The 19,158-nt window shown below is 41.4% G+C and overlaps 1 protein-coding gene across 1 annotated transcript in view; it reads right to left on the minus strand.

The window, feature by feature from the left end:
* Positions 1-611: 611 nt before the first annotated feature.
* Positions 612-19,158, minus strand: part of LOC139029140 (cadherin-23-like) — a 51,635-nt gene continuing 33,088 nt past the window's right edge. The window contains exons 8-9 of the mRNA XM_070448388.1: positions 11,772-12,001; positions 612-833 (exon numbers count right to left, since the gene is read on the minus strand). Coding sequence (XP_070304489.1) covers positions 11,873-12,001 — 129 coding nt within the window. The 3' untranslated portion in view covers positions 612-833; positions 11,772-11,872. The remainder of the gene's footprint in view (positions 834-11,771; positions 12,002-19,158) is intronic.

The raw sequence follows: 19,158 nt of genomic DNA on the forward strand, positions 1-19,158 counted from the left end.
TGTCATTTTGTTAGATAAAATCCTTTTTCATATCCTAAAAAGGTCCATATAGCATGCACGATCGATTTGCAGATTCGATACACATTCAATTTGCAGACACTCGTTCAATTTGCAAAGAAAGGAATCTGTGAAAATCTCACCCTAAACGTTGTTTCAATGAGCCAAATCACGTTTATATGTAATCTTCAGAGATCCTAGAAGGTAACAAGACTTCACTATATCATTAGGGGTGTAGTATATCCTATAAGACACCATATTTGGTCAGAGAGCGACGCCTTCATGGCACACATTTACATTACATTTAAGTCATTTAGCAGACGCTCTTATCCAGAGCGACTTACAAGTTTTATTTGTATTATTATTATTTTTAACTCTGCATCATTGGGAAGGGCTCATAGACAAGCATTTCATGGTTAAGTCTAGACCTGTTGTATTCGGCACGTGATGAATAACATTTAATTCGATTTTTCAATTTGTTTCAATGCGCAAGGCAAGCGCAATCAATCACAGCTAAACTATCTGAAAGGTTTTCAAATAGTAGAAAAACCAAGGTCTGCACAGAACACAAAGTAGGTTAGGTATCAGTGTAAAATATCTGTCCATATTCTTACGGTAGTGTGATTGATGTGGAAGGTGATGGCCAGGTTTCCGTGGTCGATGGCATATCGCAGGGTGCCGTTGAGGCCCTCGTCTGGGTCGATGGCGGTTACCGTGGCAATAATGGCACCCACGGTGTTGGGGCCCTCGCTCAGCACCGTCACATACTCTTCCTCTGGAAACTCTGGCGCGTTGTCGTTCTCATCCACTATACGCACGTAGATGGTAGTCGATGACTGGTGGTGAGACAGAAAAGAATGTAGAAAGAGCATGCTGAGGGCACAAACTGTACATTATTGAATAAAAAATAAACTCCAGCACATTAATTAATGATCTTGATACTCGATTTTTAAAAGATCTAGAGTACCAGTCAAAAAGTTGGACAAACCTACTCATTCAAGGGTTTTTCTTTATTTTAACTAATTTCTACATTGTAGAATAATAGTGAAGACATCAAAACTATAGAAAAACACATATGGAATCATGTAGTAACTAAAAAAGTATTTTATATTTGAAATTCTTCAAAGTAGCCACCCTTTGCCTTGATGATAGCTTTGCACACTCTGGCATTCTCTCAACCAGCTTCATGAGGTAGTCACCTGGAATGCATTTCAATAAAAAGGTGTGCCTTGTTAAAAGTTTGTGGAATGTATTTCCTTCTTAATGTGTTTGACCCAATCAGTTGTGTTATGACAAGGTATGGTTGGTTTACAGAAGATAGCCCTATTTGGTAAAATACCAAGTCCATATTATGGCAAGAACAGCTCAAATAGGCAAAGAGAAATGACAGTCCATCATTACTTTAAGACATGAAGGTAAGTCAATTTGGAAAATTTCAAGAGCTTTAAATGTTTCTTCAAGTGCAGTCGCATAAACTATCAAGCGCTATGATGAAACTGGCTCTCATGAGGACCGCCACAGGAAAGGAAGACCCAAAATTATGTTTGCTGCAGAGGATGAGTTCATTAGAGTTACCAGCCTCAGAAATTGTAGCACAAGTAACAGACACATCTCAACATCAACTGTTCAGAGGAGACTGTGTGAATCAGGCCTTCATGATCGAATTGCTGCAAAGGAACCACTACTAAAGGACACCAATAATAAGAAGAGACTTGCTTGGGCCAAGAAACATGAGCAATGGACATTAGACCGGTGGAAATCTGTCCTTTGGTCTGATTAGTCCAAATGTAAGATTTTTGGTTCCAACCGCTGTGTCTTTGTGAGACGTAGAGTAGGTGAATAGATGATCTCCGTATTTGTGGTTCTCACCGTGAAGCATGGAAGAGGAGGTGTGATGATGTTGGGGGTGCTTTGCTGGTGACACTGTCTGTGATTTATTTAGAATTCAAGGCACACTTAACCAGCAATCACAGCAGCAAGATTTGTGACCTGTTGCCACAAGAAAAAGGCAACCAGTGAAGAACAAACACCATTGTACATACAACCCATATTTATGTTTATTTATTTTCCCTTTTGCACTTTAACTATTTGCACATAGTTACAACACTGTAGACAAATGTCTTTATTCTTGTCATGTTTACTGTTAATAATTTTTTGTTTATTATCTATTTCACTTTCTTTGGCAATGTAAACAGAAGTTTCCCACGCCCAAAAAAACCTTTGAAAAATGAGATCTTTCAAATATTAGAGTGAAGTACATTGGGAAATACAAAAGAAAACTGCAAGACAGAATGGGAGACAAAACAAGCAACAAATGAAGAAGATAGGCTTGTCAAAAAGTATCTATTTTTATAAAATTGTGCAGTTAGGTTAGCTAGTTGGATTGTTTACCAGTTGCTAAACATTTACTATGGACTCCTAAAAGAAGCTAGCTAGCTAACTAAAAAATAGCTAGTTAACAACACAAGAGAAAAGACGAAAGAAGAACAAAAGACAAAGGACAGCAAAGTAAAACAGTTCTCTAAAGACACTAGTGACAATAATACAAGAAACAATGCTGTTTTGGAAAGGGTACTGTCGCCTTCTATTGTAGCCAACATCACCAGCGTTGCTATGGAAATTGTTTGCCCATCAGCCATCCAGATGGAGAGAGGTAAGAAAAGTTTAAAAGGTTTGATGGTGGGACAGAACATGAATGCCTGTTTGCAGATTTTACCAGTTGCAAAATAAGAGCAAATGTAATATTTAATACCAAACGAGGGCACAAATGGAAAAGGATTATTTGCAACCATTTCCCCTTTCTCAAAAAAGAGAGGCATCAGCCAACTGTCAGATCAGCATTTTTGAAGAAGCTGACGAAAGCAACAATCGTTAAATTGTAAACTTATACAATAATGGAACTGTATTGATACAAGGCAATGATTCAAGCCTACACAGCAAACTGGCTGTTCATTTTCTTTGTGTTACATTTTTAGTGTTAAGAGGTGTTGATTTAAGAGTTGTTTTTACACCCTCTGTGCTTATATAACTCCCAGGTGAGAGTAACTGTACAGAGGTTGGGCAGTGGCACTAAGCAGTGTTGATTGAGCTCCCGGTTTTAACTGGAAACTTCATTTTTCATCAAATTGCAAACGGTGAAAAGGCAGCTGGAATTGCACAGCTTTGAAAGGTAGGTAATATGTTAATTTTTTTCTAAGTTAGCTGCTGGCCAAACTTGTTATATCGGCTAAGTGAATGGTTGAGATCTTTGCAGATGTAGCTAAATCTGCAAAGTTTAGCTTTAGAGGGTTGCTAGCTAGCTAACGTAGTTAGTTAACATTAGCGCTAGATTAATTACCCAGCTAGCAACGGGGAATCGACCCAGAAGCGGCCCTCTTCTGGAGGGCCGGAACTGATTGAATCGGCCTGGAATCGGGTGTCGAACTCGGCTCGGAATCGAAATGAATGACTGCCCAGAATCGGCCCAGTTTCCATCTACCGGAATTCAGCCAACTGGGTACTGGACTTCCTGACGGGCCGCCCCCAGGTGGTGAGGGTAGGTAACAACATCTCCACCCCGCTGATCCTCAACACTGGGGCCCCACAAGGGTGCGTTCTGAGCCCTCTCCTGTACTCCCTGTTCACCCACGACTGCGTGGCCATGCACGCCTCCAACTGAATCATCAGACGACACTACAGTGGTAGGCTTGATTACCAACAACGACGAAACGGCCTACAGGGAGGAGGTGAGGGCCCTCGCAGTATGGTGTCAGGAAAATAACCTCACACTCAACGTCAACAAAACAAAGGAGATGATCGTGGACTTCAGGAAACAGCACAGGGAGCACCCCCCTATCCACATCGACYGGACAGTAGTGGAGAGGGTAGAAAGTTTTAAGTTCCTCGGCGTACTCATCACGGACAAACTGAATTGGTCCACCCACACAGACAGCGTGGTGAAGAAGGCGCAGCAGTGCCTCTTCAACCTCAGGAGGCTGAAGAAATTCGGCTTGTCACGCTCTCCAGAGGGTAGTGAGGTCTGCACAACGCATCACATGGGGCAAACTACCTGCCCGAAAGGACACCTACACCACCCGATGTAACAGGAAGACCATAAAGATCATCAAGGACAACAACCACCCGAGCCACTGCCTGTTCACCCCGCTATCATCCAGAAGGTGAGGTCAGTACAGGTGCATCAAAGCAGGGACCGAGAGACTGAAGAACAGCATCTATCTCAATGCCATCAGACTGTTAAACAGCCACCACTAACATTGAGTGGCTGCTGCCATACATGTAAAAAATATATCACTAGCCAATTTAAACAATGCCACTTAACTTCTTTGATATAGGGGGCAGCATTTTCACTTTTGGATGAATTGCGTGCCCATAGTGAACTGCCTCCTACTCTGTCCCAGATGCTAATATATGCATATTATTATTACTATTGGATAGAAAACACTCTGAAGTTTCTAAAACTGTTTGAATGATGTCTGTGAGTATAACATAACTCATATGGCAGGCAAAAACCTGAGAAAAAATCCAAACAGGAAGTGAGAATTCTGAGAGTGGTCGATGTTTAAGTCATCGCCTATTCAATTTTCTGTAATATTTATGGATCTGATTGCACTTCCTACGCCTTCCACTAGATGTCAACAGTCAGTAGAACGTGGAATGAAGCTTATGCTGTGTTGTGGGACCGGATGGGAGGTGTTTGAGTCAGTGGTCTGGCAGAGTGCCAGTTCTCGGTCACGCACTTTCCTCATGATATCGTCATGCGTTACATTACTTATAGAGACTGAAAAGAATGCTCCGGTTGGAACGTTATTGGATATATATGATACCAACATCCTGAAGATTGATTCTCTACTAAGTTTGACCAGTTTATTCGACTTGTAATATAACTTTTTGACGTTTTTGTCCGACGTTTGCCTGCATCTGCGCGAGTGTTTGGACATGTGTTGTCACGTTCCTGATCTTATTTTCCTTTGTTTAGCTTTGTTTAGTTGGTCAGGACGTGAGCTGGGTGGGCAGTCTATGTTATTTGTTTCTTGTTTAGGTTCATTGTTAATTAGCCTTATATGGTTCTCAATCAGGGGCAGGTGTTTGACGTTTCCTCTGATTGAGAACCATATTAAGGTAGGCTGTTCACACCGTTTGTTTGTGGGTGATTGTCTTCCGTGTCAGTGTTGTACCACACGGGACTGTTTCGTTTGTCTAGCTGTTCCTGTTCGTGCATTCTTCGTGTTCTGTAAGTTCCCATGTTCAGGTCGGTCTACGTCGTTTGTTATTTTGTAATTTCTCAAGTGTGCTTCGTGTTCGTCTTGTTTAAATAAAATCTCATTATGTATTCCACACAGCTGCGTTTTGGTCCGATCCCTGCTCCTCCTCAGACGAGGAGGAGAACAATCGTTACATGTGTACTACACACTGCTAGCAAAATTAGCTAATTGGACATAAGTAATGGACATTATCGAACAGAACAACGATTTATTGTGGAACTAGGATTCCTGGCATGCATTCTGATGAAGATAATCAAAGGTAGGGAATATTTATTATGTAATTTCGTATTTCTGTTGACTCCAACATGGCGGAGAAATGTTGTTAAATCTGAGCGCTGTCTCAGATTATTGCATGGTGTGGTTTTCCGTAAAGTTTAAAAAAAATCTGACACAGCGGTGCATTAAGAACAAGTGTATCTTTAATTATATGTAAAACATATATCTTTCACAAAGTTTATGATGAGTATTTCTGTTATTTGACGTGGCTCTCTTGTAATCTCCGGATATTTTGGAGGCATTTCTGACATGGCGCCAATGTAAACCGAGATTTGTGGATATAAATATGCACATTATCGAACAAAACATAAATGTATTGTGTAACATGATGTCATATGAGTGTCATCTGATGAAGATGTTCAAAGGTTAGTGATTAATTTTATCTCTATTTCTGCTTTTTTGTTACTACTATATTTTGCTGGGAAAATGGCTGTGTTTTTCTGTGGCTATGTACTGAGCTAACATAATTGTTTGGTGTGCTTTCCCCGTAAATCTTTTTGAAATCAGACATGTTGGCTGGATTCACAACATGTGTAGCTTTAATTTGGTGTCTTTCATGTGTGATTTCATGAAAGATAGATTTTTTAGTAATATATTTGAATTTGGCGCGCTACATTTTTTCTGGATTTTGGCCAAGTGGGACGTTATATCCTACATATATATCCCACATATCCTAGAGAAGTTAATATAATGTTTACATACCCTACATTACGCATCTCATATGTATATACTGTACTCTATACCACCTACTGCATCTTGCCATCTTTATGTATACATGTATCACTAGCCACTTTAAACAATGCCACTTTTATATGTTTACATACCCTACATTACTCATCTCACATGTATATACTGTACTCGATACGATCTACTGCATCTTGCCTATGCAGTTCTGTACCATCACTCATTCATATATCTTTATGTACATATTCTTCATCCCTTTACACTTGTGTGTGTAAGGTAGCTGTTGTGAAATTGTTAGGTTAGATTACTTGTTGGTTATTACTGCATTGTCGGAACTAGAAGCACAAGCATCTCGCTACACTCGCATTAACATCTACTAACCATGTGTATGTGACAAATAACATTTGATTTGATTTGATACATACAAATTATATCCATCCACAAAAAAAAAATTGTGTCAGAGGAAACACCATGCACCTGGTGACTGTGTCAGCATGCATGCGCCTGGCCTGCCACCGCAGTGCGACGAGACAAGGACATCAGACGACGCAGAGCCAATTGTGTGTCACCTCATGGGTCTCCCGGTGGCGGCCGGCACAGGTCTCAAACCAGCGTCTGTAGCAACGCAGTTTGCACTGCGATGCAGTGTCGTAGACCACTGCGTCACTCGGTAGGCTCCATTTACAAAGTTTTTAATGCTTATCAATTGCCTTGCACAAAGTATCAAAATACTAAAATACTACACAGGAGTCTGACTCTCAGCCAAGTGTCCCGACTCTCAGCCAGAATTGGCCCATATCCACTGTGCTAGCAGGCTAGGCTATCTAGCTAAATGTTAGCGGGAACTTTGTATCAACTTCATTGGTTCGCTAAAATTAGCAAATTATTTGATATAAGAAAATTAATCGAAGTCCAAAATGATCAGAGTTAGGCTGTACCGTTAGTTGATTTCAACCATGTGCTTGTTGAGTTCACGAGGCCAACTACCATTAGTGGTGCAGCAGGTGCATGGTGTTAATTGGGGTGTGACCTAGTGTGATCAATTTGAGCCTTGTTTGGTGCAGCATGTAACTAGCCAGGAAGTGAAGGTAACAACATGGCTAATATCTACTAATTTGTTCTTCAAAACGCATATAACCCTATCACATCTGGCCAAAAATTGCTAGATAACTAACTAGCTATATAACTAGCTACAACACCGACCTCAACATCCTGTAACTTAGCGCTAATGTTAGCTAGCTAGCGCACATGGCCAGACGTGATAGGATTGTCCTCTGTCATTTAGTCCTCGGTCATATCTATGGTGTGTGCTTGTTGTTAATCACAGATCAGATGTTGTGTTCAAGCCAATACGGCTTGAAATGTATTGGCCATTTTCTTTCCTTTAGATTTGATTGGTGGTGATAACTGTTTGTAGCTAGTTCGATAGCTAGCTAGTTTGGTTGGTTGATTTCACTGGAATATTGCCTTGCCAAGCCCCAGATCCGCAGGCAGCAGACACCTGTTGCATCATTAAAGTGGCATTTGGAACAAATGATTGATCCACTGCAGGGATGACAAAGGGGAGAGGTTATAAGAGGGCATTTTGTATGATTTTTTTCTATATGTACAGCTACACCATAAAATGTTTGCAACCAAATTTTACTTAAACATGACATTGTGTGTAATTGCATTTTGCAGGAGTGCAGTGTAACATGTTGGTGAAGGTCCAATACCAAAAATGCAAGAAGTTCATGAAGTTGCTGCCTGGGTTCTCTTATGAAGATTTCATCAATCAAGGTGAATATATGAATTGTCTTGAAGTATTTTCTTAATTGAACCCTTGGGCATGATTTGGGTCAGACCCATTCTGTTGCCTCCTAGGTGGCCTATCTCTCTCTCTGTATTCTGACTAGTCTCTCTTTTTTGTAGTCCAAAATAGGTTTGGACTGCCCTCTGCAAAACAAATACAAATTTTTGATGATTCCCAAACTAAGGTGGTAGAGGATGTCCTGCTGGATCGGATTGATGCAAATCCAGACCTGTGCTTCACAATCAAAGATCTTGATAAAGGTATTTTTCTAGTCTCTCATAATGATATAAAATAACAAGAATGTATAGATTGATTGCTTTGATCCATTGTTTGTGCTAATACTTCTCTCCTGCAGGCTGTTCGACACCTAGTTCGTGCAAAGACACATTATCCCTCTCGTCAAGTGATTTAGACCTGAGATCTACAGAAAGAATGTCTAAAAAGGTCAATACAATCTCAGGAGATGAGGCCATCGACACAGCAGCAGCAAAAGAGGTACAGTTGAAGTCGGAAGTTTACATACACCTTAGCCAAATACATTTAAACTCAGTTTTTCACAATTCCTGACATTTAATCCGAGTAAAAATTCCCTGTCTTAGGTCAGTGAGGATCACCTCTTTATTTTAAAAATGTGAAATGTCAGAATAATAGTAGAGTGATTTATTCCAGCTTTTATTTATTTCATCACATTCCCAGTGGGTCAGAAGTTTACATACACTAAATTAGTATTTGGTAGCATTGCCTTTAAATGGTTTAATTTGGGTCAAACGTTTCGGGTAGCCTTCCACAAGCTTCCCACAATAAGTTGGGTGAATTTTGTCCCATTTCTCCTGACAGAGCTGGTGTAACTGAATCAGTTTTTTAGGCCTCCTTGCTCGCACAAGCTTTTTCAGTTCTGCCCACAGATCTTCTATAGGATTGAGGTCAGGGCTTTGTGATGGCCACTCCAATACCTTGACTTTGTTGTCCTTAAGCCATTTTGCCACAACTTTGGAAGTATGCTTGTCTATATGGAAGATCCATTTGCGAACTTCCTGACTTATGTCTTGAGATGTTGCCTCAATATATCCACATCATTTTCCTTTCCTATGATGCCATCTATTTTGTGAATTGCACCAGTCCCTCCTGCAGCAAAACACCCCCACAACATGATGCCGCCACCCCCGTGCTTCATGGATGGGATGGTGTTCTTCAGCTTGCAAGACTCCCCCTTTTTCCTCCAAACATAATGATGGTCATTATGGCCAAACAGTTCTATTTCTGTTTCATCAGACCAGAGGACATTTCTCCAAAAAGTATGATATTTGTCCCTATGTGCAGTTGCAAACCGTAGTCTGGCTTTTTTATGGCGGTTTTGGAGCAGTGGCTTCTTCCTTCCTGAGCGGCCTTTCAGGTTATGTCGATATAGGACTTGTTTTACTGTGGACATAGATACTTTTGTACCTGTTTTCTCCAGCATCTTCACAAGGGCCTTTGCTGTTGTTCTTGGATTGATTTGCACTTTTCGCACCAAAGTACGTTCATCTCTAGGAGACAGAACGCGTCTCCTTCCTTGGCGGTATGACGGCTGCGTGGTCCCATGGTGTTTATACTTGCGTACTATTGTTTGTATAGATGAACGTGGTACCTTCAGGCATTTGGAAATTGCTCCCAAGTATGAACCAGACTTTTGGAGGTCTACAATGTTTTTTCTGAGGTCTTGGCTGATTTATTTTTATTTTACCATGATGTCAAGCAAAGAGGCACTGAGATTGAAGGTATGCCTTGAAATACATCCACAGGTACACCTCCAATTGACTCAAATCATGTCAATTAGCCTATCAGAATTTTCCAAGCTGTTTAAAGGCACAGTCAACATAGTGTATGTAAACTTCTTAACCACGGTAATTGTGACACAGTGAATTATAAGTGAAATAATCTGTCTGTAAACAATTGTTGAAAAAATGACTTGTGTCATGCAGAAAGTACATGTCCTGACCTACTTGCCAAAACTATAGTTTGTTAACAAGAAATTTGTGGCGTGGTTGAAAAATGAGTTTTAATCACTGCAACCTCAGTGTATGTAAACTTCCGACTTCAACTGTATTATGCTCACTCAGCTGTGCCTCACAAGTTATACAACAAATGATCTAATAGCAGTGTGGTCATATACCTAAAATGTTTAAATATCCTTTTGAAATGGTCTGAGAAGAACAACATTGGCAGGGCAATTCAAGCACAGACAATTTTTGGTATATGATAACACTGGTAATAGATCATTTGCTGTATTACTTGTGACACACAGCTGATGGCCTGCTTCTGATGAATGGTAGATCTCGTCTTGCATTTTGACTCAAAGTGATCTTGACTCAGAAAAGGTGACCACAGCTTTATGCTCACTCTACCTAGCTGTATATAATGTATGTGTCACGTTCCTGACCTGTTTTCTGTTGTTTTGTATGTGTTTAGTTGGTCAGGGCGTGAGTTGGGGTGGGCATTCTATGTTATGTGTATCTATGTTGGTTAATGGGTTACCTGATATGGTTCCAATTAGAGGCAGGTGTAATTCATTTCCTCTGATTGAGAACCATATTAAGGTAGGATGTTCTCACTGTTTGTTTGTGGGTGATTGTCTTCCGTGTTTGTCGCGCCACACGGGACTGTTTCGGTTTGCGTAGTCTATTCCTGTTCTGCGTGTTTATGTACGTTTTTCCAGTTCAGGTCTGTCTACGTCGTTTTGTTATTTTGTTAATTATCAAGTGTAGTTCGTTTTCGTCTTGTTTAATAAATTCATCATGTCTTCATTACCCGTTGCGTCTTGGTCCAATCTCTCTCCTCAAGACGATCGTTACAGTATGCAAACCTTGTTAAAACTTCTTTGTCTGTATTCTGTCTCTAAATGTTGTATATCACCAGCAGCACCATATCATCAAGTAATATTCTGAGTAGAGGTGATTCTGATCTAATTATGTCAATGTAGAACAATCATGCCTCTCTGACATGTAGATGGCTCCATTCATTACATTTCTATCTGCAACGTTACGCAACACTTGCCTACTGAACATTTCCCATGTCCAATTTTATTTTACCTTTATTTAACTAGTTAAGAACAGTTAAGAACAAATTCTTATTTTCAATGATGGCCTAGGAACAGTGGGTTAACTGCCTTGTTCAGGGGCAGAACGACAGATTTTTACCTTGTTGGCTCGGGAATTCAATCTTGCAACCTTTCGGTTACTATTCCAACGCTCTAACCACCAGGCTACCTGCAGCCCCAATTCAAGTTATCACATCACCCTTATACTTGTGTCTCAGCCCCTACCCCTTCCAATTTTGACCTCAAACCTCTGACACTCTCTCAGGGATTTTTCTGCCAATGTAATCCTTGGATGGACGGCCTAAGTGTTTTTTCGGGTCGCCTTGTTATTATGTTTGAGCAACAGAAAACAGCATTACCCATGGCAAAATGCATAGAATCGCTGGACATTAGCTTTAAAACTGCAACATTTTCTCTCAGCTACATGGCAAAATGTGAAGAATTACAGGAAATTAGCTTTTAAACTGCACCAAAAATGTTTTTGTTACATGGAGAAATTCGTAGAACTGCAGGGAATTACGGTCGAAATTCAAAAGAACATCGACAGTACCAAGATGAGGGCCTCAAAAGAAATCTCTAAAATGTATCCACACCAACGGCCGATCACGCTCATTACCACGCCCCCTGCCATGCTCAGCAACTAAGCCTCTTTTTGATCCCGAAATAACCCTGCTCTCCAACTCACCGATAGTGACGGCGTGCCGTCGTCCTCCACCATCATGATCAGCCGGTACTCCTGCTGGCGCTCGCGGTCAGGTGGGGATGGTCGGGTCACCATCTCGCCGGTCATGCGGTCCATCCGGAAGGTGAGGTCCTTGTTACCCGAGGTGATGTAGTAGAAGAGCATGGCGTTGGGAGCCCGATGTCACGGTCTGTGGCCACCACGCGCAGGACGGACGTACCGCCTCCCACATTCTAACAGAGACAGACAGACAGACAGACAGACAGACAGACAGACAGCAGACAGACAGGACAGACAGACAGACAGACAGACAGACAGACAGAGACAGACAGACAGACAGACAGACAGCAGACAGACAGACAGACAGACAGACAGACAGACAGACAGACAGACAGGACAGACAGACAGACAGACAGACAGACAGACAGACAGACAATAACTTATCAGCATCATGTGAGTAATACACTATCTTTTATATGTACAGTAAATATTTTTTTTTTAAAGCAGAGTGAAATTCCACTCTCCATTCATATTTTTGGGGGCTTGTATTCAGGCAGTACAGCATGAGAGGTTAGAAAGGGTAGGGCGACAGAATGTCCGAAAGTCGGTTGAACCTACAAGTGTTGGGGAGTAGCTCCACTACATGTAATTCAACTACACTGAACAAAAATAAAAATGCAACATGTAAAGTGTAGGTCCCATGTATCATGAGCTGAAATGAAATAAAATAAAATGAAATAAAATATCCCAGAAATCTTCCATAAGCACAAAACTATTATTTCTTTAAAATGTTGTGCACAAATTTGTTTACATCCCTGTTAGTAATCATTTATTCTTTGCCAAGATAATCCATGCACCTGACAGGTGTGGCATATCAAGAAGCATGAAACAGCATGATCATTACACAGGTGCACCTTGTCCTGGGGACAATAAAAGACCACTCTAAAAGGTGCAGTTTTGTCACACAACACAATGCCACAGATGTCTCAAGTGATGAGGTAGCGTGCAATTGACATGCTGACTGCAGGAATGTCCACCAGAGCTGTTGCCAGAGAATGTAATGTTAGTTTCTCTACCATAAGCCGCCTTCAATGTCATTTTAGAGAATTTGGCAGTACGTCCAGCCAGCCTCACAACCTCTGACCATGTATAACCACGCCAGCCCAGGACCTCCACATTCTTCACCTGCGGGATCGTCTGAGACCAGCCACTCAGACAGCTGATGAAACTGTGGGTTTGCACAACTGAAGAATTTCTGCAAAAACGGCCAGAAATCGTCTCAGTGAAGCTCATCTGTGTGCTCGTCCTCACCAGGGTCTTGAGCTGACTGCAGTTCGGCATCGTGACTGACTTCAGTGGGTAAATGCTCACTTTCGATGGCCACTGGCAGACTGGAGAAGTGTGTTCCTCGCGGATGAATCCCGGTTTCAACTGTACCGGGCAGATGGCAGGCGTCGTGTGGGCGAGCGGTTTGCTGACGTCAACGTTATGAACATAGCGTCCCATGAAGGTGGTGGAGTTATGGTATGGACAGGCATAAGCTACGGAAAAGGAACACAATTACATTTTATCGATGGCAATTTGAATGCACAGAGATCCTGAGGCCCACTGTCATGCCATTCATCCGCCGGCACCACCTCATGTTTCAGCATGATAATGCACAACCTCATGTCGCAATTCCGGGAAGCTGAATATTTTGCAGTTCTTCCATGACCTGCATACTCACCAAACATGTCACCCATTGAGCATATTTGGGATGCTCTGGATTGACGTGCACGACAGCGTGTTCCAGTTCCCGCCAATATCCAGCAACATCACACAGCCATTGAAGAGGAGTGTGAAGTGTGTGTGTGAAGTGTGTTCGTGTGTGTGTGTGTGTATTATTGTGTATGTGATTGATTGACTGACTTGTGTGTGGGTGTGACAAATTAACATTTGGTCTATCATTTTACTGCAAGAAACAGTTAATTCTAAAGAAGTTAATATTATAATAGGCTTCATGTGAGGCCTACAGTCAGTGTCCAGACTTCAGTTACTGTTCCAAATTATAGGCTACTGTTACTGTCTGAACTTCAAAGATGCGTAAACCAAGGGGTTTTACCCTATGTTCTCTGTCATTTAGAGAACCACTACCAACTCCGGGGGAGATAATAATGAGTCAGATCCGCGGATCAGAAAAGCCCAAATGAGAGTTGCTCTCTTTCAGATGGAATTTCATAGAAATCGCTGTGTCTTTTCCTGTAAGGCAACTTTTAATAGGCTAATATACAGGCATGTTATATTTTCCATTAGTTTTTAAAAATGAAGAAAACAAAATCTACTTTTGACATTACAATGCATTTTATGCAGATTGCTGACCCCCAAAAATTTCAATTAAAACCTTTCTAACCCCACTTTTTAACAAAATGTTGTACCATATAGGCCTACCCATGGGCGTATAAGCTGATTGTGCACTTACAGTGGTCTTATGGAAAGCATAAGCCTTTTTCCGATATTGATAGACAATGATGCACTGAATTCATTATCACACAGATGGTAGTGCCATGATTTGATTATCACTTTTCGATCATGTTTGCCAAGGACAAGTAGGGCTTAAGCAAATGGATGCATGTCCTCCATCCATGCATGTATTAATAGCCTATGCAATATGATGCAGGGTTAGTACACAGTAGCCTAGGCTACCAGAGAGAATAAATGTAAGTTCATACACTTATTTGCATGGTTTTTATATAGCCTATATACAGTATGCTATGTTGAAATATAGAGGTAGGTCAATATAAATATATACCTGTATGTAGCTAGACATGTAGACTAATTAACTAAGCCTATCTCTGCATTTGAAAGTAAACTGCCCAGATAAAATGCTTGATTGTTTTCTCTGTAACAAAACCAAGTAAAACCTTGTTTTTTCCCCCTGTAGGTATTTTTTCAGAGCTTGTATTCGCCAGGCCAGAAGAATGTCCAACGAATCAAATATATCACCATATGCATCGGAGTCGCGTATTTCTTGTGTATTTTTCAGCTAGTTTTTAATAACATAAAGCATCATATAGATCGCTTTATACCTAGGCCGAAATAGTTCACGATTGATTTTAGCGATACACGCATGAGTGGCGGCTCAATCTCAACATTATATTAGACATTTTTATATTTTATTTAATGATACTCAATTGTCAATTCTCTTGTAAACTCAGCACGAATCGAAACGTCCTCTCAGTGTCAACTGCATTTATTTTCAGCAAACTTAACATGTGTAAATAATTGTATGAACATAACAAGATTCAACAACTGAGACATGAACTGAACAAGTTCCACAGACATGTGACTAACAGAAATGGAATAATGTGTTCCTGAACAAAGGGGGGTCAAAATCAAAAGTAACAGTCAGCATTAAGTACTGCAGTGCATCTCTTCCTCATGGACTGCACCAGATTTGCCAGTTCTTGCTGTGAGATGTTACCCCAATCTTCCACCAAGGCACCTGCAAGTTCCCGGACATTTCTGGGGGGAATGGCCCTAGCCCTCACCCTCCGATCCAACAGATCCCAGACAGGCTCAATGGGATTGAGATCCGGGCTCTTCACTGGCCATGGRAGAACACTGACATTCCTGTCTTGCAGGAAATCACGCACAGAATGAGCAGTATGGCTGGTGGCATTGTCATGCTGAGGGTCATGTCAGAATGAGCCTGCAGGAAGGGTACCACATGAGGGAGGAGGATGTCTTCCCTGTAACGCACATCACCCCTGGTGAGACAAAACAGCGACTCGTCAGTGAAGAGCACTTTTGCCAGTCCTGTCTGGTCCAGCGACGGTGGGTTTGTGCCCATAGGCGATGTTGTTGCCTGTGATATCTGGTGAGGACCTGCCTTACAACAGGCCTACAAGCCCTCAGTCCAGCCTCTCTCAGCCTATTGTGGACAGCCTGAGCACTGACGGAGGGATTGTGCATTCCTGGTATAACTCGGGCAGTTGTTGTTGCCATCCTGTACCTGTCCCGCAGGTGTGATGTTCGGATGTACCGATCCTGTGCAGGTGTTGTTACACATGGTCTGCCACTGCGAGGACGATCAGCTGTCCGTCCTGTCTCCCTGTAGCAATGTCTTAGGCGTCTCACAGTACGGACATTGCAATTTATTTTCCTGGCCACGTCTGCAGTCCTCATGCCTCCTTGCAGCATGCTTAAGGCATGTTCACACAGATGAGCAGGGACCCTGGGCATCTTTCTTTTGGTGTTTTTCAGTCAGTAGAAAGGCCTCTTTGGTGTCCTAAGTTTTCATAACTGTGACCTTAATTGCCTACCGTCTGTAAGCTGTTTATGTCTTAACGACTGTTCCACAGGTGCATGTGCATTAATTGTTTAATTGAACAAGAATGGGAAACAGTGTTTACAGCCTTTACAATGAAGATCTGTGAAGTTGTTTGGATTTTTACGAATTATCTTTGAAAGACAAGGTTCTGAAAAAGGGACGTTTCTTTTTTTACAGTTTATATGTCATGGATATATTTAAACTTATATTCCTTTATGTAATTTAACTTTCACATCAGTGGCGTATCCAGAACATTTTAAATGAGGTGGCCAATGTGGGGCACAGACCCAGATTAGCATTTTGAACTTTAATCGATGCAAGGTGGATTTAATAAATACAATTATGATAGTTCCAAGCATTAAATGCTTCAGCTCAGGTTTGGTACATTTCCCTGTTCAAATAAATCATAAATTAATTCCAAAAGTATTGTTGTAATGTTTGCATTCAAGGTCAGGATTTTATATATGGGTATAAGCATACAGCAGTAAATTCACTTGAAATTACCATCAGGAGTGTGAATTATACCGTGACATTTGGGGGTCACTTTTTTACTGGGACATCCTATGGCACACATTTCTTTTAATGGGTTTTATAGTTAAGACATGTAGGCCAAATTTAACTTAAAAAATGCTATACCGTTAAATGTGTCATGAACACAAACAGTCATGAGGTTTCATCTGGTTGTCAAACAAATCACTTCAAAAAGTAGGTTAGCTTGGTTCCATGCACATGTTCGTCTCCTCCAAAATAAGTCCAGCATCTGGACAGTGCTCTGTGCACCCACCATTTGATTGGAAAGGAACATCTATTACAAACACCATAAGTGTAATGACCTTCAGCCTACAAAGTGGCATGTATTCATGGATGCAGAGGTAAGTCAGGCTTCCCACAAAATGTTAACCATAAAAAAGAAACAAACATATACAATTATTTCTCATTCCTGTCTATCCGTGTTTCATGATTTTCATTCAATTCACAAAAGAGGGGTAAACTGTCAGTTAAAACTGGGGTTACGGGGGACCTTTGAGATGATCAGGGGAGACTGTCCCTTTTGGAGGAAATAACAACAATTATAAACTGCGTGGTTCGATACCTGAATGCTGATTGGCTGACAGCCGTTGTATATCAGATCGTATAACATGGGTATGACAAAACATGTCTTTTTACCTTTCTAATTACGTTGGTAACCAGTTTATAATAGCAATAAGGCACCTCTGGGGTTTGTGGTATATGGCCAATATACAGTCACGGCCAAAAGTTTTGAGAATGACACAAATATTAATTTCCACAAAGTTTGCTGCTTCAGTGTCTTTAGTTATTTTTTGTCAGATGTTACTATGAAATACTGAAGTATAATTACAAGTATTTCATAAGTGTCAAAGGCTTTTATTGACAATTACATGAAGTTGATGCAAAGAGTCAATATTTGCAGTGTTGACCTTTCTTTTTCAAGACCTCTGCAATCCACACTGGCATGCTGTCAATTAACTTCTGGGCCACATCCTGACTGATGGCAGCCCATTCTTGCATAATCAATGCTTGGAGTTTGTCAGAATTTGTGGGTTTTTGTTTGTCCACCCGCCTCTTGAGGATTGATCACAAGTTCTCAATGGGATTAAAGTCTGGGGAGTTTCCTGGCCATGGACCCAAAATATCGATGTTTTGTTCCCCAAGCCACTTAGTTATCACCTTTTCCTTATGGCAAGGTGCTCCATCATGCTGGAAAAGGCATTGTTCGTCACCAAACTGTTCCTGGATGGTTGGGAGAAGTTGCTCTCGGAGGATGTGTTGGTACCATTCTTTATTCATGGCTGTGTTCTTAGGCAAAATTGTGAGTGAGCCCACTCCATTGGCTCAGAAGCAACCCCACACATGAATGGTCTCAGGATGCTTTACTGTTGGCATGACACAGGACTGATGGTAGCGCTCACCTTGTCTTCTCCGGACAAGCTTTTTTCCGGATGCCCCAAACAATCGGAAAGGGGATTCATCAGAGAAAATGACTTTACCCCAGTCCTCAGCAGTCCAATCCCTGTACCTTTTGCAGAATATCAGTCTGTCCCTGATGTTTTTCCTGGAGAGAAGTGGCTTCTTTGCTGCCCTTCTTGACACCAAGCCATCCTCCAAAAGTCTTCGCCTCACTGTGCGTGCAGATGCACACATACCTGTCTGCTGACATTCCTAAGCAAGCTCTGTACTGGTGGTGCCCCGATCCCGCAGCTGAATCAACTTTAGGAGACGGTCCTGGTGCTTGCTGGACTTTCTTGGGCACCCTGAAGCCTTCTTCACAACAATTGAATCGCTCTCCTTGAAGTTCTTGATGATCCAATAAATGGTTGATTTAGGTACAATCTTACTGGCAGCAATATCCTTGCCTGTGAAGCCCTTTTTGTGCAAAGCAATGATGACGGCACGTGTTTCCTTGCAGGTAACCATGGCTGACAGAGGAAAAACAATGATTCCAAGCACCACCCTCTTTTTGAAGCTTCCAGTCTGTTATTGGAACTCAATCAGCATGACAGAGTGATCTCCAGCCTTGTCCCTGTCAACACTCACACCTGTGTTAATGAGAGAATCACTGACATGATGTCAGCTGGTACTTTTGTGGCAGGGCTGAAATGCAGTGGAAATGTTTTGGGGGAAATCAGTTCATTTGCATGGCAAAGAGGGACTTTGCAATTAATTGCCATTCATGTGATCACTCTTCATAACATTCTGGAGTATATGCAAATAGCCATCATACAAACTGAGGCAGCAGACCTTGTGAAAATGTATATGTGTGTCATTCTCAAAACTTTTTGCCACGACTGTACAGTGGTTCTCTTAAGGCAAGGCATCCCGCTAGCAACTTCCGGTGAAACTGGAGGGCGCGCAATTCAAATAAATAATCATAAAAATTAAGGATATTAAACATGTATATACATACAAGTGTCTTATATCGGTTAAAAGCTTAAATTCTTGTTAATCTAACTGCACTGTCCGATTTACAGTAGCCATTACAGTGAAAGCATGCCATGTGATTGTTTGAGGACGGCGCCCCACATCAAAATATTTTTCCACTGGCACAGGTTTCATAAATTC

The sequence above is a fragment of the Salvelinus sp. IW2-2015 genome, linkage group LG18, assembly GCF_002910315.2.
Source record: "Salvelinus sp. IW2-2015 linkage group LG18, ASM291031v2, whole genome shotgun sequence".
Lineage (NCBI taxonomy): Eukaryota > Metazoa > Chordata > Actinopteri > Salmoniformes > Salmonidae > Salvelinus > Salvelinus sp. IW2-2015.